The 23192-nt window shown below is 44.1% G+C and overlaps 1 protein-coding gene across 1 annotated transcript in view; it reads left to right on the top strand.

The window, feature by feature from the left end:
- Positions 1 to 1209: 1209 nt before the first annotated feature.
- The window catches only part of KISS1R (KISS1 receptor), a 79182-nt gene continuing 57199 nt past the window's right edge, over positions 1210 to 23192 (top strand). Inside the window, exon 1 of the mRNA XM_069964462.1 lies at positions 1210 to 1447. Coding sequence (XP_069820563.1) covers positions 1210 to 1447 — 238 coding nt within the window. The remainder of the gene's footprint in view (positions 1448 to 23192) is intronic.

Consider the following 23192-nt stretch of genomic DNA (forward strand, 5'->3'; position numbering starts at 1 on the left):
AGATTTTTGTAAGCCAAAGCCAGGAGTGGATTTGAAAAGACAAGGAATTTCAGTCTTTCCTTTATGACCTGTTCTCTCTTAATAGTCCATTTCTGGCTTTGGCTCAAAAAAAATCTGTCAGATAATCTGTTGGTGTAATAGTACCCCTAAAAAATCATTGTTTCCCCACCGCGCATCGCTACTGTGGAATAGCATTGCGCGGCAGGCGACCGGCGATTTGAGAAGCACAATACATTACCTGCAGGGATTCTCCTCCGCTCTGTCTTCCTCCCCGGGTCCTGTGCGCTCTAGCTTCAGAGTGGCCTGACAGAGCGCTCAGCCAATCAAAGGCCGGGACCGCCTGCTGTCAGATGACAGGCCATTCTGAAGCTAGAGCTCGGGACCCGGGGAGGAAGACAGAGCGGAGGAGAAGCCCTGCAGGTAATGTATTGTCCCTGCAGCCCTCGCTCAACAATCATCAGGCCGTGGAATAGGCCCAGGAAACGAGCAGTGATCTAGCAGATCGGTGCTCGTTTACATCGTTGATCGGGCCCTGCTCGGCCCGTGGAATAGGGCCCTAACATCCATTAGAAATGAAAGATTATTTCAATGCAGACAGTCAATATTTACGAATACTAGATTCATGCATTCTTCTAGTGCCTGAACTGTCATAAATAAAATGACTGTGAACCTTGTAATCGCCCTATAGTGTGCAGCTATAATGCATTTGTCAAAAGGCTAAGAGAGATATATGTGTATAGTAGCAGGGCTGTCCACAGTAGCTGCTGAAGTGCTGTAAATAGGAGAGAGTGGGAGTTGTATTTTCCAGTCTACAGTCTGAGCTCATTACTGTAGTGCTGAAAGGACAGCTCCTAACTACCAGCCGTGCAGCTCCTGCTATTCCTGCGCCTTATACTCATTACATTTACGCCAAGGCAAGAGAGGATAATCTGCTTCTCCTGGGAGTCTAATGATAAAGCTTGTGCATTCTCACTTCAGTGTAACTATCCAGATGCAGTGAATCATCAATCGGCCAGCGAGTCAGGGCTGTGAGACATATGGCAATACCAAGAACCAGGACAAACAGACTCCAGAACCTGCAGTGACTGCAGCCATCAAGTGTCACCCAGGTTCCTTTAGACCTCTTACTGGATAAATGTCCTTATCATCATAACATTGCTTGGCATAGTACTGCCTGAAATGAAGCAAGACTTCTCTATTGGCGCTTTGATGGATAACTATTCTGCATTATTCTTAAATGACTCTTGTATGGGGTTCCTGCTGTACTCATGTGTCAACATCTCAAATGAACTAAGCGAGTCCCCTAAACCACCCCAGCTGGTGGATGCCTGGCTAGTACCCCTCTTCTTTGCTATGCTCATGGTAGTAGGACTTGCTGGAAATTCTTTGGTTATTTATGTGATTTCCAAGCACAAACAGATGAGGACTGTAACTAACTTCTACATAGGTAAGTGAATTCATAGAATGACTCAATAGTATCCAATGGATATCTTTAGTTTACCGAGTGGATGGTTTGAGAATGGATGTTATTATTATACAAGGAGGATAAGATGATCTGTTGAGCATATAACTATTTGTTGGGTGCAGTATATGTATGTATGTATGTATGTATGTATGTTGTTCCATAGGTTACCCAGCTGCCTACTACAAATTAAAATATCTCTAAAGAAATGCAAATGTCCCTGCATGTATTGGGGTGCAGTACTTGAATTTTCTAGGCAATGGTCAAATGCAATAATATTGCTTAAAATATAAAATTGTTATCTAAATATAATTAAAGACACTTGTAAAAATAAAATCATGGGTCTTTTATTTACAAATACCAGTTTTTAAATTATTTTTAAAGTCCAAGCCTAGGAAGAATTCAACTGTCAAGTGGCTGTGATTCCTGCTGCTGCATAGCAATAGGTACTAAAACATACATAAAACCTACAAATAACTCACACCAGTATGACAAGAAAAGAATAGCCATATGCTGCTTCAATGTCGAAACTATACTATAACGCTAAATGTGGGGACAATGATGCCCAGCTTTCAATAGGGTATTACAGAAACTAAAATATTGTCCATTTAAATAATTAGGCATGGGTGAAAACGTGTATAGTTAAAAATAAATTTCTATTTAATGATATGTAAAGTTTTTCCCAATTACAGTCTACTGATACCCTACACCTCCGGGAGATTCCATAGTTCTAACTTATTTGTGTGACTATTTAACCTTCACCTCGAGGTTGACTCTTCCCATCAAATAGGCAGGTGTCATCATCATCCTCCTTCCTGGGGTTTGGCTTAATAATGTCTAGCACCTGCATATAGAGCAGAATTGTGATGCGCATTTTACCTGATGGGGGGCAAGGGTGTTAATCAAGCAGAACTGTCAGGTTGACAGTTATAAAAAAGGAATTACAGAGCCTCAGAGGAACTAGTTAGGAAAGGGCTTACATATAAAAAAAGAAATTTAATTATATCAATAAAGAGCTTAATTATGCCTAATGGATGAATAGTGTTGGGTCCCTGGAATAACATTTTAATCTTTTTTATATAAAAGTATTCTGGCTAGGGATGGTCCGAACCTGCTGAGGTTCGGGTTCGTATGAACCCGAACGCTCGGCAGCAGATTCTGTGGAGCGGGCGGATCCAGCGGGAGTAACGCCCTGAAAACTGGGATACATGGCTGTATCCCAGTTTTCCAGGCGGTCCTCCCGCTGGATCCGCCCGCTCCACGGAGCGGGCAGACAGCGGGAATCATTGCCGAGGGTTCGGGATCGCACGAACCCGAACCGAACTCGGTTCGGACCATCCCTAATTCTAGCACTTTCTGTTCATTAAAGTAGTCTGTATGTAAATGGAAATTCCAGATTTACTTCATAACTAACTGTGCATGGAGTGCAGTTAAATACAATAAAAAAAATCCTATACTTCATTTCCTTGTTTCCCCACTGCCACTGTCTCAGTGTTGGTGTTGGCACTTAACCAATAGCAGAATACAGATGTATTCCAGAATACCACTTTTTGAAATGTCCCAGTGCTTTTCAGTGCGGGCAAACATCTATTACTAATTCTGTAACCAGGCTTTAATCCTATAAACTCTCCACATATATAATAACCCTTTTACAACCATGGGTCATTGATGCATCAATGCCGAGGTTGTTTTAGGACATCAGCTTATGGGATCATAATGATCCAATAAACTGATGTCCCTAAGTCTGTCCCCTCTCTTCTTTCCCCTGTCGCTGTTACAATCTTGTGGCAGCGGCTGGGGAGAGAGGGAAGGGGGCCGAGCTCACTGGCCGCGCCCCTTGCACCCAGCCTTCCCTTCCTCCCCCCGCCGGCCTCCGTAGCCAGGAAACCGGATGTCTTAGGCTTCCGGTTTACATGGCTACCATCAGGGCTCTGCGATCCCTTTGCAGAGCCCTGATGGACAGCAGACAGAGAATTCTCCCTCTGTAAAAGGGAGAATTCTCTGTCAAAAGCCCTATAGATGCTGCAGTCGTGCTGGGTATAGTTGCAGCGAGTCTCCGGCTATCACTGATAGATGGGATCCGCCGCGGATGACACAGACACAGCTCCTGCGCTTGTGTCATTCTGCGGCTAAATTAACATCGCTGCAGCATCAGGCATAGGCTGCAGAGAAGTTAATTTACAGTGCAGCGGCCGGAGGGGGTTAATATATTAATTAGGCTGGACAATGATGATGTACTCAAGGTTCTTCATGTTTACTCTTATTTGGAGAAATCATACTCACACCACAGGTTTTGTGTATAACTTTCTGTAGTTTTTAATTTGTATCCATAGTTCAGCACCAAACATTGGTTTAGGGCTGATGTGTCCCCACACATCCCCTAGCCTTAAAGGGGATCTCCAAGTAGAGGTAAAAAAAAAAAAACTGCTGCAGGAGAAAATAGAATTGCTTACCAATCTAACCCAGTTTTTTTTTTTTTGTTTTTTTTTGGGGGGGGGGGGGGGGGCTGTTCTGTATTGTGTCACTGTGCTTCCTGGTTGAGCAGTTGTACACAGTACTACAGGTTCCATAAAGCAATGCTTTCCCTCAGCTGTTCATCATAGTCCACCACCCTGCCCATTCCCCGCCTAAATCTGTTGCAGAACATCTAGGCTGTGTTCACACATTGTAGTTTCATTGTGTTACTGAATTATTTGCAGTACTTTATCATCACATTGTGTACTGACCCGCCCCCCACAGCACACAGTTACAACCTGCAACACCACATAGCACACTGTTACTACCTGTAACACCGATATTGGAATAAAGTAAAGAAGTTTTTTAATGTAATTTTTTCTTTCTTCTCATCTTCACAAACATATTATGAGCGAGCATCTTTTATCTTTGAACATGAGCCCCATAAAAAGGACTTTATCTGGTATTATGTTATGGGATATACTGTTTGTGACTTGTTTTTTGTCCAGGTGGGATTGGTAGTGTCGGCCCTGATCCTCTGTGCCTTTTGGCATGACTTAATTGTGTTACTGCATCATTTTTGTGCAGACGTTGCAGTACTGCAATGAAACTCCAACAGAGGGAGGAGACAATGTGGATTGGCAAAGAGGCCAGTTTTCTTCACTTCCTGGATGCCAATCTGCTACCAGTGTGGCAGAACCACACAGATATGGTAATACATTATATAGACACATTTATATAACTTTTAATTTACTTTCAGTAGAAAAACAGTTTTCCGTTATGTGGAGTTCCACCTTAAGTATCAATGTGCATGAGGAAGGAGGCGTGGTCCTCCAAAATGTTGTGCAGCAGAGCGCCGTGTATGGGTCATGTACGGGGATACATCAGCCTTGAGCCTCTGTTTGGTGCAGTACTATAAATGCAAAATAAAGACAAAGTATAGCATCTGTGAGTACGGTATGATGTGAGTATGGTTTCTCCAAAAAATAAGTGACCTGTATAAAGAACTTATCGTGAGTACATCATTGTACAGCCATTGTACATGTCTAGTCATTCCCATCTGACTAGTAGAAGAAAAACATCTGCACTGCACAATACCAAAGAGAAACTGGATATATTCTAGAAATAGGACTAGAAATGTAGCAGAAATCTTTTAAAGAATACAAGTGGTGCCTTGGATAAGGAGCATAAATCGTTCCAGGACTATGCTTGTAATCCAAATGACTCTTAAACCAAAGCAAATTTTTTAAGAAATAATTGAAATGCAAACAATTGGTACCACAACCAAAAATAATGATTTTTTTTAATTCTAAATGACATGTAAAACAAATGAAACAAACATTTATAAAGCTGGATGTGTCATATTATAAGTTACTGTACAGCAGTGCTTCTCAAACTTATTCTACTGGAGCCTCACCCAACAGACCAAGGCAATGCCTGGGCCTCACCAGACCGACCAAGAGGATGCTTGGCCTCACTATCTGTGGTGAAAGTCCATTTATAAGCTGAAAATAATACTAGGGCCACCTTTCACCCATCTTCCAAGCTCTATATGCTAATAAAGTAAGTACAAAATAAATTAATAATGTTGCTAAAATGGAGATTTTTGCAAACAGCCAAAGGACTGTGCAGATCATAGTTACTTTGTGAAAACTGGCTCCCCAGCTGGGCCTCACCAACAAATAGGGGGCGCCTCACTGGTGAGGCCCGCCTCACAGTTTGAGAAGCACTGCTGTACAGTATAGCAATCAGCATGTGGTGTGTAACGTATAGTAAGTGCATAAACCTAAAAAAACAGCAGCAGTTTGTAGATACAGGATAGAACTGCAGATCCCCATAATGCAGTAGCATAGTACAACAGGCTAGAATAGAGAAGCAGGGCTGCTGTCAGAGGTCTGTGTGGTCACATGACAGCAATGGGGAAGGGGTGCGTGCTCAGCATGGACCAATCAGGAAGTGTGAATCTCAGAGCTGTTGTTAAGACACCGTTCAGCCCGGTTGCTAGGGGCGTGCCAGCGGCGTCCATAGCAGCCAGACTGCTTCTTGTTTTCTGCTCAGCTATTCCTTAATGTAGCAGTGGCCAGGGTGTTACTTCCCCGGCCCATTAGCATTAGGTGTTGGTGATCTCAGTGATTTTGATTGACAGCTGACACTACCAGTGAGCTGTCGGTAACTGGGCCGGGCTGTGACTTCTAGTTCCACTAGTACCTGCACTTGTATCAGGTCCAGTGCCTGTGAAAGAGCCTAGTAACCCTAGTGTATCTTGACCTAGCATTCCTCTTACCTGTTTACCTGTTTTCCTGACCTCTGGCTTTTGGACCGTGACTATTCTTTTTGGACTCTGATTTTGTACCTGACTATACTAAACATTGCTGACTTGGATTGCTGACTACCCTTTATTGTGTGTATTCTTCTTGTCTTGTTTTGTGTGTTTCACTTTACCGCAGGTGGTGGAACGCCAGCAAGTTGTCCAATGGCGCCTAGGGCAGAGTGTGGCAAGCAGGTAGGGACAGCTGGGGCAGGTGTCAGCGACAGGGACTGCACCGTCTATTTGTCTTCCCAGTCTCTGTCCTAAAAGCTGTGCAGGAGGACAGTGACAGAAACTTTTCTATACAGCAATGTGAATCGCTGAGTGTAAGTGGAGGCAGATTATAGCAGCAGTGTCTACAGCAGAGTATAGCAGCAGGAATGGAGAGGATGGGAAACACAAGGGCTGGCAGAGACTGCAGGGAGCATGAAGGAACGGGCAAGGCATATGTGGGCACAGTATAGCAGCACTCTCTGTCCAGGGAGAGAGGGGTTACAGCTATGAAGTGATTACCTCTACAGTCCTGTCCCCTGATGCAAGCCCCAGCCTGAAGTAGCCATGCTATGGTTTGGAAGGTGAGGGAGACTTCCTGGGTCAGGAAGGTACAGTGCTGTAGACCACGCTATGCAGATCATGCCCCTCCCCGACTTTCCCTCCCACCCAGTACAGTGAGCTCTTAAACCAAAGCAATGCTCTTAAACCAAGTTACAATTTTGAAAAACTGTAAGCTTTTCTTGCAAAGCGCTCTCAATCCAAGTTTCTCTTAAACCAAGGTACCACTGTAATGTGAAGCCACTAGATTTTGTCTTGTACTACTGAAGTAACACAAGAGAATTCCAAACAATATAGCATTTCTTTGTTCACTTTCTTGATGTACTTTCTTGGTGAACCTATCATGATAAAACACCATCCCTCCTTTGCCAACTATATGTATATAAAATTGTTGTCAGTTTCTTTACATTTGCTCTCTCCGTGTTTGCTGAATGGGCAAGTCTGAGCCCTTTTCAGAAGACTGTGGTTGACAAGGTATAGGGACTGGCACTGTTCAGAGGTATGAAGTCATACTGTTGTTGGAATTATATGGAAGGACCACTTTGGTAGCTTTATGTAGGGGCATATTCTAGGTGGTACTGTAAAATATTTAAAACATTTCTCAACTTGACCCCATTTTTAAATTGTTTGCTTTATTTATTTTTGATTGACATGAAAAATTACTTAAAAATAAGTTCTGCAGAAGTTGCAGTCTTTATAAGATGCAATAGGGTATACCTATAAATGATTAAGGATATTAGAAGCAGGACCATATTTAGAAAAAGCTGGCTCCATTCTTATACTAAAATACATTAAAACATACTTGCACATATATGCATAGACAGTTCATGCATGCAGCACTACATAAAAACATACATTATCTTACTGTACATATATGTTACATACATGAGTAGGCTCTTAATGTACATGTAGACACACATACACCTTACCATAGACATAGACACATGCCAGATTTACCATGATCTACCCCTGCTAGCAGAAATCTCAGGTTTAGATTTCTGTACCAGATGTGCTGCAGGTGCAGATCCTGCCCTATTTACCAATGAGGTGTGTGTCTCTTAGTAAATCTGCATGGGAAAAGGAGATGGGGCTTCATCTAAGACTAGCATACGAATATGCCAGTCTTGATAAATGTTCCCCAGCAGGGGAAGAGAAGAAACTAGCAATGAAGCATTGCTTACCTCTCAACATGCCCGCCATGCACCATCTGACTGACACAGGAAACCCCGCTAGAAGGCATCCCGCCCCAGTGACTGACTCGCTGAGCAACCAGTCCATCAGCCGGGTCATGATGTCTGCTCTGTTGGAGATCCTGGAGCCCGGCAGGGGTCCAAGAGTGGTGATCCAGCGCTGAAGAGGCACAGGGAGAGGTGAGTACCATTTGTTATTTTCCCCTTTGTGCCCTGCCATTTCCCATAAAAAAAACTTGAGGCTGGACTTCTCTTTTAAAAGCTGATTCACCTGCAGTGCAAAAGGTGAATTTTAAGAGAAAGTGGAGGTGTTGGGAATAGACCTGAGAGTACAACTGATGATCCCAGCACTTCAAACTATTAAAAACTGGATACTTTATTGCATTACAAAAACATAAAAGTGATCACCCAAAAATCACTCATGGTGCTGTGATGTATAACCAACACTTTTATGCGCATGCATGCTTAATAGTGATGAGCGAGCATGCTCGTCCGAGCTTGGTACTCGATCGAGTATTAGGGTACTCGATGGTACTCGTTACTTATTCATCTTGCGATACTCGAGAAAACCTCATCATCCATTTCCTGTAAGTTTGGGCACTATTTCTCAGCCAATGAACATGCAGGAGACTCTTTGGAACATCCTGCGATCACATGGGACCCACACATGTCGATAGCTGCGATTGGTTGCCCAGATCAGATGACCCTGCCATATAAAACGTGCAGCTTGCAGTACTCATTTCAGACGCATGCTGTGAGAGATTAGGGACAGAGCTGCTGCTTCTCAGGGAGAGTGTCAGTGTAGGATTTAGCGTTCCAGTAGGCAGGGAATACTAGCAATACAAACAAACAGCCCTTTTCAGGGCTTCAAATCGTTATTTAATAGTATTACTACAGACTGCTGGCTGGGACTTGCAGTGTTGCTACCACGATTTCAGCAGCACACTGTGGTGATCGGCTGCTGGCAGAAAGGGTGTTGCATACAGGTGTTGCATACACACCCCTAAGAAGTGCTCAGTGTACTCTTTTTTGATTTTGGAGCTGGTGGTCCTGCTGTACTACATTGGATTGCTGGGATTTGTAGTACACCTTTATAAAACTTCACTGCTCATTGGACGGGGGTATCACAGCGTGTATCTAGGTCCAGCCAGTACCAGATAGTACCGTACAGCCCCCCCGCAGCAGTGTGAACAGGTGATCACGTGGATAGCGGATAATGTGTCCAGTAACTTATCCAACATCCAGTCTTCCACACAGTCCACCCAGGCTACACAAGGGAGTGGAACCCTTGTTCCATTAGCTCTGCCTCCTTCCCCACAGCCTGGCCCCTCCAGGGAAAGAAGGGATTCAGATCCACCACCATGCTCCCAGGAACTCTTTTCTGGACCTTTCCCTGAGTCAGAGCAACCGGAGCAGTCGATCTGTCCCGATGCCCAAACTATGCAGGTCACACAGTCAGTGGGTGATGAGAGTAGGAATTGCAAGCAGGGTTGGAAGAGGTGTCTGATGATGACGATGAGACCCGGTTGTCAGACAGTGAGGTTGTTGTCATGGATGTAACTCAAAGTGAGGAGAGTGAGGAAATGGAGGAAGAGCTGGTGGATGAGGACAAGGTGACTGACCCGAGCTGGGTGGATAAGCCTAGTGAAGACCGTGCTTCTGAGGGGGAGGCAAGTTCACCCACAGGACCGGTTGGAAGAGGAAGAGGGGTAGGCAGAGGGAGAAGCAGGGGTAGAGCGAGTAGATCAGCAACTGTTTCACAGAGTCAAACTCCCGTGGCCAGGGCTAGATGTTCCCAAGTCTGGAGGTTTTTCAAAGAAATTGCGGATGACCGACGGAGTGTAGTCTGCAATGTTTGCCACGCCAGGATCAGCAGGGGAGCCACCACTACCAGCCTAACCACTACCAGCATGCGCAGGCATATGAGTGCTAAACACCCCAATCAGTGGAACCAAGGCCGTTCAGTGACTGCAAGTCCTACACCTGCTCCTTCCCCTGTGTCATGTACTGGCTCTGTCAGTCCCCCCGCCCAGGCCCCAGGCATGAGGGCCTCCCGCCCTACACGCACCCCGTCAAGGTGTCCAAGCGCAGCATTCAACTGTCCCTGCAGCAACTGTCCCTTGCCTCCATGTTGGCTACTGCTGGGCCTTAACTGGCATCCATGTTGACTACTGCTGACTACTGCTGTGCCTGCCCTTGCCTCCATGTTGGCTACTGCTGGACATTAACTGGCATCCATGTTGACTACTGGTGTGCCTACCCTTGCCTCCTTGTTGGTGGGCCTTAACTGGAATCCATGTTGACTACTGGTGTGCCTGCCCTTGCCTCCTTGTTTTTGGGCCTTAACTGGCATCCATGTTGACTACTGGTGTGCCTGCCCTTGCTTCCTTGTTGCTGGGCCTTAACTGGCATCCATGTTGACTACTGTTGGGCCTTTACTGGCATCCATGTTGACTACTGGTGTGCCTGCCCTTGCTTCCTTGTTGCTGGGCCTTATCTGGCATCCATGTTGACTACTGGTGTGCCTGCCCTTTCCTCCTTGTTGCTGGGCCTTAACTGGCATCCGTGATGACTACTGGTGTGCCTGCCCTTGCCTCCTTGTTGCTGGGCCTTAACTGGCATCCATGTTGACTACTGCTGTGCCTGCCCTTGCCTCCTTGTTGCTGGGCCTTAACTGGCATCCATGTTGACTAGTGGTGTGCCTGCCCTTGCCTCCTTGTTGCTGGGCCTTAACTGGCATCCATGTTAAATACTGGTGTGCCTGCCCTTGCCTCCTTGTTGCTGGACCTTAACTGGAATCCATGTTGACTAGTGGTGTGCCTGCCTTTGCCTCCTTGTTGCTGGGCCTTAACTGGCATCCATGTTGACTACTGGTGTGACTGCCCTTGCCTCCTTGTTGCTGGGCCATAAAGGGGTAGTGCGGCGCTAAGAAATTATTCACAAAATAACACACATTACAAAGTAATACAACTTTGTAATATATGTGAATCGCCCCCTTTCCCGTGTCCCCCCACCCCCACAGGTGGACCCGGTCTTTAGCTGCTCAGCCGCGATTGGCTTAGCACAGTTATGCTCAGCCAATTGTGGCTGAGAAGCCGAAGACACGGCAGAGGGGGCCAGCAGAGGGGACGGCTGCAGCGATTTGGCCAGCCTCCCGAAGATGACGTCGTTGACAGAAGATCGGGGACAGGGACGACACGTGTCAGGTATGTATGGTACACTACACTTCGGGGTCCACGTGCGGGGGTGGGGGAACATGGGGAAGGGGGCGATTCCCATACATAACATACATTACAAAGTTGTATAACTTTGTAATGTGTGTTATTTTGTGAATAATTTCTTAGCGCCGCACTACCCCTTTAACTGGAATCCATGTTGACTACTGGTGTGCCTGCCCTTGCCTCCTTGTTGCTGGGCCTTTACTGGCATCCATGTTGACTACTGCTGGGCCTTAACTGGCATCCATGTTGTCTACTGGTGTGCCTGCCCTTGCCTCCATGTTGCCTACTGCTGGGCCTTAACTGTCATCCATGTTGACTACTGGTGTGCCTGCCCTTGCCTCCATGTTGGCTACTGCTGGGCCTTAACTGGCATCCCGGGTTCATGTGTAATTAGCAGTGAGCTTGGTTGCGTGCGACAAGGGGCGAAACCTGGTGGCGGCTCTGCAACTCGGCAGCCTCACACATGTACCATGCCTGGCCCACGTCTTCAACCTAGTGTTGCTGCGGTTCCTTAAAACTTACCCCAATGTCAACCAGTTCAACTAACCCCAACTACTACAGTCAAATTCAAACTCAAAACAACGGTGGTGGGAGAAGTGGGGAGTCAAATGATGCAGGGAATGTTACCCCAACTGCTAGAGTCAAATTCATAGTCAAATTCAATTTACCTTCCTTGTCTTATCTATTTCGAAGCATATTATCTGTGGAAGCCATCTTATCTTAGGGGTGTCCTCTGCCATCCTTTCACCAGTACCTTCTACCTTTTTTCAATGTTGTAGCCGTTTTGAAGGCAGGATTGACCAGACCTTTCACCAGTTCCGTCTACCTTCCTTGGATGTTGTAGCCTTTTCGAAGACAGGGTTGACCAGGTCTTTTTAATGGACACTTGCCCTCTCTTAGAGACTCTTTAAAGGATTGAAAGTGTATTCATTCGTTCAAATCAAATTCAGGGGATTCTTAAGAAGACTGTATTGTTATTCTTCGTCTCTACCTCCAAAGATATGCCTCTCACGCACAACTGCAAGTGGGTGTGAGGCTAAATCTAGCCATAATTGTATTGTCCATCTTGGTCTGGGTCTGTCGTGTCAGGCTAAGTTTTTGGGTGGTCCATATGCTACCGGTGTTTGAATAGTTCCATGTGTTCTCACCACCATGCTGTGTCAGGCTAAATTTTGGGTTGGTTCAAATGCTAACTCTGCTTTAATGAAACTCTGTGTCCTCACTGCCATGCTGTGTCAGGCCTAATTTTTGGGAGGCTCACTTGCTACCTCACTTTTAATGGTTCTCTGTGTCCTCACTGCCATGCTCTGACTACATCTGCGGAGGAGCGGGACTGGTTGCCGGGGGCCCGCTGATCACGCCCTCGCCAACCAGCCATCTGTTTTATTTTATTATTATTTTTTTTTGTCTAGCCGTGGCCAGGGCCTCACCATCCCCCTGTCGAGAGTCATCAGGTGTACCCTTGATGGTGACTGACAGCTGGCCTAGCCAGTTAACTGTCCGCAGGTAGGTTTGTGTCCACTAAAAATCCCTGCCCCTGGACTCACTCCAATTTTTGGGTGGGCTCACTTGCTTCCTCACTCACTTTTAATGGTTCTCTGTGTGCTCAATGCCATGCAGTGTCTGGCCTAATTTTTGGGAGGTTCACTTGCTTCCTCACTCACTTTTTATGGTTCTCTGTGTGCTCACTGCCATGCTGTGTCTGGCCTAATTTTTGGGAGGCTCACTTGCTTCCTCACTCACTTTTAATGGTTCTCTGTGTGCTCACTGCCATGCTGTGTCTGGTATAATTTTTGGAAGGCTCACTGGCTACCGCTTCTACCTTGTTCACACTGTCCTCACCACCATGCTGTGTCAGGCTAAATTTTGGGGTGGTTCATCATATGCTACCTCTGTTCTCACGGCCATGCTGTGTCAGGCTGAGTTTTTGGGTGGTCCATATGCCTACCTCTGTTTTAACCAGGCTGTTGCACAGAATTAGGCATAATGGTGCCATCAGGCAGCCTCAGAGGCATGCATACATGCTGCCCCTGCTGTTTCCTGTCCATTTCCATTGTGTTTCCATCGATTTCTGAGGTTGACAGGTTTTCACACGACCTTCCCTCTACCGAACTTGAGTCTCCTGCAAAAAATGCTCGAGTCTCCCATTGACTTCAATGGGGTTCGTTACTCGAAACGAGCACTTGAGTCTCGGGAAATACTTGTCTCGAGTAACGAGCACCCGAGCATTTAAGTACTTGCTCATTACTAATTATCTGCCAAAGATTTGAAGCCAAAGCCAGGAATTTATTTCAGAAGAGGAGAAATCTCAGGCTTTCCTTTATGACCTGATGTATGTTTATAGTCTGTTCCTCGCTTTGGCTTCAAATCTTTGGCAGATAATCTGTCAGATAATCTTTCTGTGTAAATGGACCCTTGGTTTTAATAATTAGGCAGGCTAACAATCTGGACAGTAATCTCACAGTGTAACACAAAAAAAACTATATTACATAGTACATGCAATATAACAGTATTATATAGTATACTGATACCATCAGTGGTACAGTATACACATTTGTATACTGTTCTACATTTTGTTTTATTGGAATATGCGGTAGGGTTACTAGCATTAATATGTAACTACCCAGAAGTGATTTTAAAGACACAAAAGAAGAAAGAATCTGTCTGATATACAGTATAATATACCAGTATTAGATTATTGACTTTTACCTGATAGTGGTACAGTGTACAGGCTAGTACAGCCAGGACAGTATTAACAGCTGCTGCTGCCCTAGGCACTAAACCTGAAGACGCCCCCATCTTGGGGAGCGTGGGGGAGAGTGGTTTCGGCCACACGCATCTCTCTATATGTGGAAACATTGTCTAAATCACATTTTTTTGTTTTTTTTTAACGGCTTTAAACATAAATGAATTTGCATATTGTCTGATGGAATTCTCACCACTGGATTAGTAGGTAATAGCTTCAGGCATTACATTTAACACAGCCATACCAGACCTGATTAATACAACCATAACTCAACACCCCCCCCCCCCTTGAAAAGACACCAGATTTACTGGCAAGTCTGAAGGGGAGGTTGGAGACTTAAAAAAATAAAAATAAATAAAAAAAGGTGTTTCCTTCCCCCTGCTCCCTGGTGCTGCCCCCCTGCAAGGTGCTGCCCTAGGCACCAGACGACGGGTGTCTAGTGGTAAATATGGCCCTGAGTACAGCTAATACAGCAGCCTGGGAGTCTTACATGTATCCATATACTCTCCCTCAAATAGGAGCTCCTGCAAAAATGCTCTAATCGATCAATGACTTTAATGGGGTTTGTTCATTCGGGTATTGAAGAACACTTGACACAAATAATGAACATTTGAGTATTTTAGTGCTTTTCATCCTTATTAATTAACATTCATTCTAAATTGTCTGTGTTAATTTTTTTACATTATGTAGAGAGCAGCAGTTTGTATTTCTGCAGCAGACAGTTTTTGTTTTCTATGAACCCAGTGAGTGACTTTGTTCAGTAGTGTAATTACAGTACTGTAACTGATGCCTAATGGTGCGTTTATACAGAGAGATTTATCTGAAAGATTTTTGAAGCCAAAGCGAGGAACAGACTATAAACAGGGTGCAGGTCATAAAGGAAAGACTGAGATTCCCTGTCCTTTCAAGTCCATTCCTGACTTTGGCTTCCAAAATTGGTCAGATAAATCTGCCTGTGTAAACGCACCATTAACCATAGATTTAACAAGTCTGTTTTATGTTGTTGTCTTTCCTTTTTTATAATCCCTATAGATATATAGAATTATTAGTGCAAAAAGCACCTCACATTGTCAGAAAAATAGAGAACTGTATTTTATGTAATAGGAATATATATATATATATATATATATATATATATATATATATATATATATATAAGGCTTGTATTTTTACGTTCTGCGCAGTTAGGTGCATAATGCCTTTATGAATCATGCTTATTATTTTAGTAAAACGGACTGGCTAAAAAACTACTCCGCTGGGTAGGATTGGAGTACTGCTGCAGATTTTTGCGCAAAAACTGAAAAAACGCAAATGCCTTAATAAATCTTGTGCAAATTTGTACTAAAATTCATTATTAGACAAAATAGTAGTGCAAATTCAGTGATACATGTGTCCTCATTCCTAACTACATGGCCTTCCATCTTTCTCTGTACTGCAGCTTCTAATGATTATCATTTGAGGCTGCACCTTCCTCTCTACTGCAGCCTCTAGTAATTATTACTTGATCACTACAGACTGCAGTGCAGAGTAAAATACCGGGCCTTACAGGCAGAAATGAGAAGGGATGAATATTTAGGTTGTGTTTCAATAAGAAAACTCCTGATTTTTTGTCACTTACTAGAACAAAATGGAATATAAAGTGATTGAAAAATCTCAATTATGGCAAAATGCTATGGATTAATGGTATGGATCATGATGCAAAAAAATAACCCTCAAATAGCTCTGTAGGTGAAAAAATTTAAAAGATGTTATAGGGTCTCTTGCCAATGTCATCTCTGTATTTCATAGTTCTGTTTTGGTGGGTATAATTATGTCTTTGATGTCTTTTATATCCGTTAAATATAATTTTTACATAAAATCTCGTTTTTATTGTTTTTGCCTGTGCCTTCAGTAGTTATAGTTAGAGATGAGCGAAGCGAATCTGGGAAATCAAGAGTCATTGCCAATCAAGCTGTCAATTGGCTTTGTTCAGCAGAGCGAATTCCTGCCGATTTGATAAGGAAATTAGTAAAAAAACTAAATGGCAGCCACACATGCTGTCTGGAGCATCACTGGGCGGGAGAAAGGGATTAATCATAATTCCTAGCGTCGGTCCAATTAGTTGCAGGCCCCTCTGTGATGTCAGCACCTCACCTTCTATTATAAGGCGGTTCATTAATGGAGGTAGCCAGTCGGCTGCATGTGGAGAGAGCAGGATTGCAGCAGGCAGTAAGAGCAGAGCAGGGAGAAACTAACAGAGTGATTTAGGGACAGAGAGGAGAGGACAGGAAATAGGGCTGATTGTGGGTGATGTCAGCACCTCCCCCTGTATATAAGTTGGTTCGTAAATGGAATAGGCCACTCGGCTGTGTGTGAAGAAGAGAGCAGGATGGCAGGAGGCAGTTAGAGCAGAGCACAGAGAGAGACTAACAGAGCAGTTTAGGGACAGAGAGGAGAGGAGGGCTGATTGTTGGTGATGTCAGCAACTCACCCTCTATATAACGCGGTTCATTAACATAGGTGGTTAGTCGGCTGTGTGTGGAGGGGAGAGCAGGATCGCAGCAGGCAGTTACAGCAGAGCAGGGAGAGACTAACAGAGCGATATAGGAACAAAGAGGAGAGGAGAGCTGATTGTTGGTGATGTCAGCACCTCTCCCTCACCCTCTATATAAGGTGGTTTGTTAACGGAGGTGGCCAGTCGGCTGTGTGTAGAGGAGAGAGTAAGACTGCAGCAGGCAGAGCAGAGCAGGGAGAGACAAAGGGCCCTTTTCAATGGGACGATTATCGTTCACATAATCCTTAACGATAAACGATCCAAACGACCGCTATTACGAAAGACCTGAAATCGTTTACCCATTTACATGGAAAAATAATCATTACTTATGATCGTTCTTGCGGTCGTCTTGTCGTCGCTATTGCGTTCACCACTACTGCGAACGACCGAATGACTTCTTATTCATTGCGAACGATTTGCAAACGAGCAACGATAAAAATAGGTCCAGGTCTTATTAAACGATCAACGATTTCTCGTTCGTTCATCAGTCGTTAACTGCTATTCAACCGAACGATTATCGTTTAGATTCAAACGATTTAACGATAATCTGAACGATAATCATCCAGTGGAATAGGGCCCTAACAGAGTGATATAGGGACAGAAGGGGGAGGAATGACGGAAACTGGATGATTGACTGGCTGATTGACTTTTTTTTTTAAATTGTGATTTTCCAATTTTTACACTTTTACAACATGCTTTTTAAAAATGTTCCATTCTGTAAAAGTCCCAGTATTGTAGCTACTATAGTTTTGTCTGTTTTTATGAAATTCGTTAAGATTCGATTTGCAAATCTTAACGAGTTTGACCGAAAATATGCGACGCTTGCGAAACGAATTTCCGACTACTTTGCTCATCTCTAGTTCCAATATTTTATTTTGATTTTGTTTCTCTAGCCCAGATGTGTCAAACTCAGGCCCTCCAGCTGTTTTAAAACTACAATTCCCATCATGCCTGCACAGCCAAAGCTAAAGCTTTGGCTGTCCAGGCATGATGGGACTTGTAGTTTTGCAACAGCTGGAGGGCCTGAGTTTGACATCCCTGCTGGCATTGAGCTGCAGATTCTATAGTCAGGTTATTTTTCAGGCTCTTTATTTATAATGCCGATCCTTTGTATGCACACAAATTGTGTTATTGTCTTGAGCCTGCTTTTGTACATTGTATTGTATTGTATTGTATTGTATGTACCAGTACCGTATCTTTTGCAATTCTTTTGACCTTTTTTTGCTTTCTGTACCCTTCTTTATTTAAATAAAATAATTATAAAACTTCATACAAGAAAAAAGTTAGGGTAGGTGTCAAAACTGTCTTACTAAAAAAAAAAAATGTAAATTATACAAATGTGGTATTGTTGTAATCATATTGACCCACAAGATAATCATGACATGTAAATGGTACCAGTAAAGAATACTACTCCAATACTAATTCCAAAGAATCACTTAAATGTTTATTCACTTACAGCTGTAAGAATTACAAAGTTGTTAGAATAATTGATTTATTTTACCCTTGTAAACTTCAGCATTTACATTCCAGTGAACTTTCCTAAGTAGAGTTCTGATTTCCACCTTAGTAGCATGTCAGCCAGCTATTGTTTTATTAACAGTGCAGTCAACGAGAGAATGACCTTGTATATGACATTGACTATTTAATTTGTTGTACGCAACATTCAGTTCTTTCATAATGCCATTGAAGGAACATTTACATTAGAATTGGACAGCCCACCAGTAAAGGAAATAGAAAGAATTTTCCATGACAACAGCATAAGGAAACATTGCATAGAAGTGTGGAAAAATAGAAATTACTTGTCATTTAGCAGCTTTACCCAACCAGTGTGCAGCTGGAAAATTGAGTAACCAATAGAGATGAGTGCAACTCGAGCATGCTCAAGTCCGATTCCTCAGCATTTGAACACCAGTGACTAAGAATGTTAGATGCATCCCTAGGGAGTCCAGGAAAACATGGATACAACCATAGTCTGCACTCCCTAAGGCTGCATACAAAATCTTCAGACATTTATATTCAAATGCTTGACAGCTAGACTTGGGCATGCTTAAGTTGCTCTAATCTCTAGTTACGATGGATATTTCCATGTCGGGTAATTTCCTTCTATGAGCCCCAGTGAATCACAAAAGCAAGCCCTGGACACTTACCACCAAACCTGGCACTTGAGGAGCTCTTCTAGAAGGAGGTGGTATAGTCAAAACTGTGAGTATGAGTATCTTCTATCAAGTCACAATTATTCACTCTCAGTTGCCCCAGCAGACTTCTTTACTAATAGACAAGGTCCCTTAGCCTTCCTACACAGACCTAACTCAACCTTCAAGCCAAGTACACTGTCCTGCCGCTACACACAGATACCCCAAATACCCAGGCTAACAGCTCTGTGTTGTCCATCAGGAGAGAGGACTATTCTATTGCTTTTAGATGTGTATTTTTGCACTTTACGGACAAAGTTTACCTCGTATTGCACTAAAAATCTTATCGGTAAACTATTCCTGGTTAGGTACTGGACCCAGTGGTTACTCTACACTTGCACCTGCACCTACACTGATTCTACCTCTACAAAGCCTAGTGTTAGTATACCCAGGGGTGGGCATACCACAAGTGCTTAGTTGGAACTTGGTACCCCTACACCTAGTCCACTACTAACAACACCTAGAAACCCCAGGTTACTGCTCCTGTACCACATGCAGAGCTGAGTGTGTATGAAAGGGCTTAATTTTTGGGAGGCGAGTCAATGTTTTCATCTGTGGTATTTTGGAGCAAATTTCATTTTATGGAAGGTGGTATGAAAACACCAATTCTGACACTTTTTATTTTTATGGTTTTCTTTATGCAGTCTAAATGACATGATAACTTTATTCTGCACAATGGTACAATTGAGGTGATACCCATTTTTTTGTACTTTATTTAAACGGTTTACTACTTTTATGCAATAAAAAAACAGTAATTTTTTACTTTTATAGCCAGGACATGGGTGGCCTTAGAGTGCCCTGACAACTATTGTCTTGTAATCGCATTGCAAAGCAACAATGAAAAACAGAGGTTTTTCCCTTTTTACCCTGTTAATTGCTGTGGTCAACTGTCTGGATTGGAGTGCAGATCAGGTCCTGACAGTTGTGGCAGGTGCTTGGGAATGAGTAACTGTAACAGTTCATCCATTTGCAGGAACTAATGCTGTGTCCCAGAGAGGGGTCCACTGTCTTTTCCTAGCAGGTATAGCTAACTAACTTCAAAATTATGTCCAGTTACATCCATATACAGGAAGTGGTTAAATCATTAGAACAGTCAGGTGTATGTGTTGTTTACCTAGGAGATAACACAAAATGCACTATAGGAAGGTGACAGAGTGACCTAAGCAGTGTCCTTTCACAAAATATTACCTGTACCGAAATATTACCTATACCACAAGCCACACCTCAAAGGCAGCGGTAGATTAGGGAGGTAAATAAGTGGCTCAAGAGCTGGTGTAGGATAGAGGGGTTTGGGTTCATGGAGAACTGGGCCGACTTCTCTGTACGGCTCGACGGTAGGGACGGGCTGCATCTCAATGGGGAGGGTGCAGCCGTGTTGGGGGAGAAGATGGCTAAGGGGTTGGAGGAGTGTTTAAACTAGGAACTGGTGGGGGGGAAGTAAAGGGTGTGTCACAGAGTGTGTATAGGTGCAGCCACTAGCGGATTGTATCCCACAGCCCCCCAAAACTAGTGGGACCATAACTATTTTTTCGCTACCGCTTTTACCTTGTTCATTGTCCTCACTGCCATGCTATGTCAGGCTAAATTTTGGGGTGGTTCATCATATGCTACCTCTGTTTTAATGGTTCCCTGTGTTCTCACTGCCATGCTGTGTCAGGCTGAGTTTTTGGGTGGTCCATATTCCTACCTCTGTTTTAACCAGGCTGTTGCACAGAATTAGGCATAATGGTGCCATTAGGCAGCCTCAGAGGCATACATACATGCTACCCCTGCTGTTCCCTGTCCATTTCCATTGTGTTTCCATCAATTTCTTGTAGAGGGGCTACAGAGTAGAATCTCCATTTTTGCAGATGATACTAAACTGGGTAGAGTAATCACCACAGAGGATGATAATATCATATTACAGAGAGATTTGGAGAAGCTGGAGGCTTGGGCGGTGAAATGGCAAATGAAGTTTAATGTGGATAAATGTAAGGTTATGCATTTGGGCTGTAGAAATAATAAGTACAGTTACGTGCTAAATAATAAAACACTGGGTAAAACTGCTTCTGAAAAGGACCTGGGGGTATTGGTTGACAACAAACTCAACTTTAGTCATCAGTGCCAGGCAGCAGCTGCCAAGGCTAATAAAATAATGGAGTACATCAAAAGAGGCATAGATGCCAAAGATGAGAACATAGTTTTGCCTCTATAAATCACTGGTCAGACCACACATGGAATACTGTGTACAGTTTTGGGAAACGGTATATAAGAAGGACACAGCTGAACTGGAGCGGGTGCTGAGGAGGGCAACAAAGGTCATTAAGGGAATGGGTGGGTTACAGTACCCAGACAAGTTATCAAGCTTCGGGTTATTTACGCTAGAAAAAAGACGTCTTAGGTGCAGTCTGATTACAAATATATGAATGGACAGTACAGAGATCTTGGTAGTGGTCTTTTTACTCCGAGGTCTGTAACCATGACAAGGGGGCATCCTCTATGTCTAGAGGAAAGAAGATTTCACCATCAGCATCGACGCAGGTTCTTTACTGTACGAGTGGTAAGACTGTGGAATGCTCTGCCACTTGATGTTGTCATGGCCGATTCATTAAAGGGGTATTCTGGGGGAAATCAATAAATTAGCATGGGAAAGGGTTATCCAAGGTTAACCCTTTCCTAATATACTTACCTGTCCGTTTTTGGCCCCCCAAGGAGATCTCCCGTCTGGTCACGTGATGGTCCAGGCTGTGACTCGCGGATCCTCTTCTCCTTCCGGTTCGGTGATGTCACCATACCGGGCCGGCGTCTGGCTCTCTTTCTTATTAGCAACAGAGCACTGAACCCTGACTGGCTTGGTAGCGTGTAGCCAATCAGGGTTTAGTGCTCTGAGTCCCCCCCCATCTGCTGTACAAAGTTAGCCGGGTGCTGATCTCCCCGGCCCCCTCCTTCCTGCATCCATACCCGATCATGCCGCCCCCTCCCTGTGCTAAAACCCTGATCCTGCTGCCCCCTCCCTGTGCTAAAACCCCGATCCTGCCGCCCCCTCCCTGTGCTAAAACCCCGATCCTGCCGCCCCCTCCCTGTGCTAAAACCCCGATCCTGCCGCCCCCTCCTGTAATGTGTCCTGTTCAAAGATAGCTCACTCGCACCCCCCGGTGTTAGTGTGATGCGGCGCTGGCCCCAATCTCCACACCTATTGTAATCAGCTGTTCTCAGCTGACAGGCTCTGGGTGTGTGAGACACAGGAGAGAGTTCTTGCTTGCGCTGTGTACGACTGGGGGTGGGTAACAACACCACTCCAGGCTACCGTGACAAGTGCCCAAGTGACCCACACCCCCCTAGCAGCCACAACATCGCTAAGCTAACCCCAGCTACAGGGCAGGCCACCCGCTAAACTGCACTTAGACATGCGCTAATAAAGAATGCCATAGTGAGACTAAGTGCTGACATATGCAATAATAGCGATTTTTAGAACAGTCAAAAGACGAGCAGGGGGTTAATACCACCGATGGAATTGACAAAGTCCCCTGACATGTGTCCAGAAATAATGCCTCTTTAAAGACTTGGGGAGACATTTATCAAGATCGGCGTATGAGTACACCAATCTTAAATAAAGCCCCGCCCTATTTTTACTGTCCAAATTTACTAAGAAGCAGGTGCAGGAAAAGGCCATGCATCCTCTCCACCTTGCCGATCCCCCCCCCCCCCAGCCATCAGATTAACGGGGGATACAGCAAGCATAAGCCAGGGAGAAAGGTTGAATCTGTGCCTTCTCCCTGGCGTACACAAGGAAATATATACCAAAAAGAAAGGGGGGGGGGCCTGCACTACCAATATGTAAAAGAAAAGGGTGCTTCCTAAGACACACCAATATACAGTATATGAGCCACTAAAGAAACAGAAATTTATTATATAGGAGCACACCAACAATGATTGAGAAAATGCTAAAATATTTTATTTTATTAGTAATTAACACACAAATTTAAAAAATGGCAAAGGAAACCAGATCCCTGCACATTAAAAACATTTAAAATTCCCAAAGAGGGAAAAACACGGTGGGACCCACACAATAATGGGAACCCACAGGCCAGCAAACGATCATGGAGTTTAGCCCTATAAACCCTCAAACAACATAAAGTGAATGAACAACATAAACGTAATTAAAGGTATCCACATAAAGAAACCAAATTGTACGCTTGTGCTGTGAATGGTGATAAAATATGAAATGTTGAAAAATAAATAAATCAATAATGCATGTCACCAAACAAAGAGGGAAAGGAGCGACTCGTTGCGGCCCATGATACCCCTACGCGTTACGTTCCACCGAAACTCCCTGACGAAGTTCCGGTGGAACGTAATTAAAGAGTGACGGCCGTTTCACGTATAAAACGCTTCTCTGCTCAGAAGCCGAGAAGAAGCGTTTTATACATGAAACAGCCGTCGCTCTTTAATTTTTGTGGAAAGCACCCTTAGCTGATGCCTTTACTATCCCAATAAAGCATCTTTTAACCGATACTGGTGAGTGCCGCCTTTGCTATATTCTCTATCGCCAAGG

The sequence above is a fragment of the Dendropsophus ebraccatus genome, chromosome 3 (assembly GCF_027789765.1).
Source record: "Dendropsophus ebraccatus isolate aDenEbr1 chromosome 3, aDenEbr1.pat, whole genome shotgun sequence".
Lineage (NCBI taxonomy): Eukaryota > Metazoa > Chordata > Amphibia > Anura > Hylidae > Dendropsophus > Dendropsophus ebraccatus.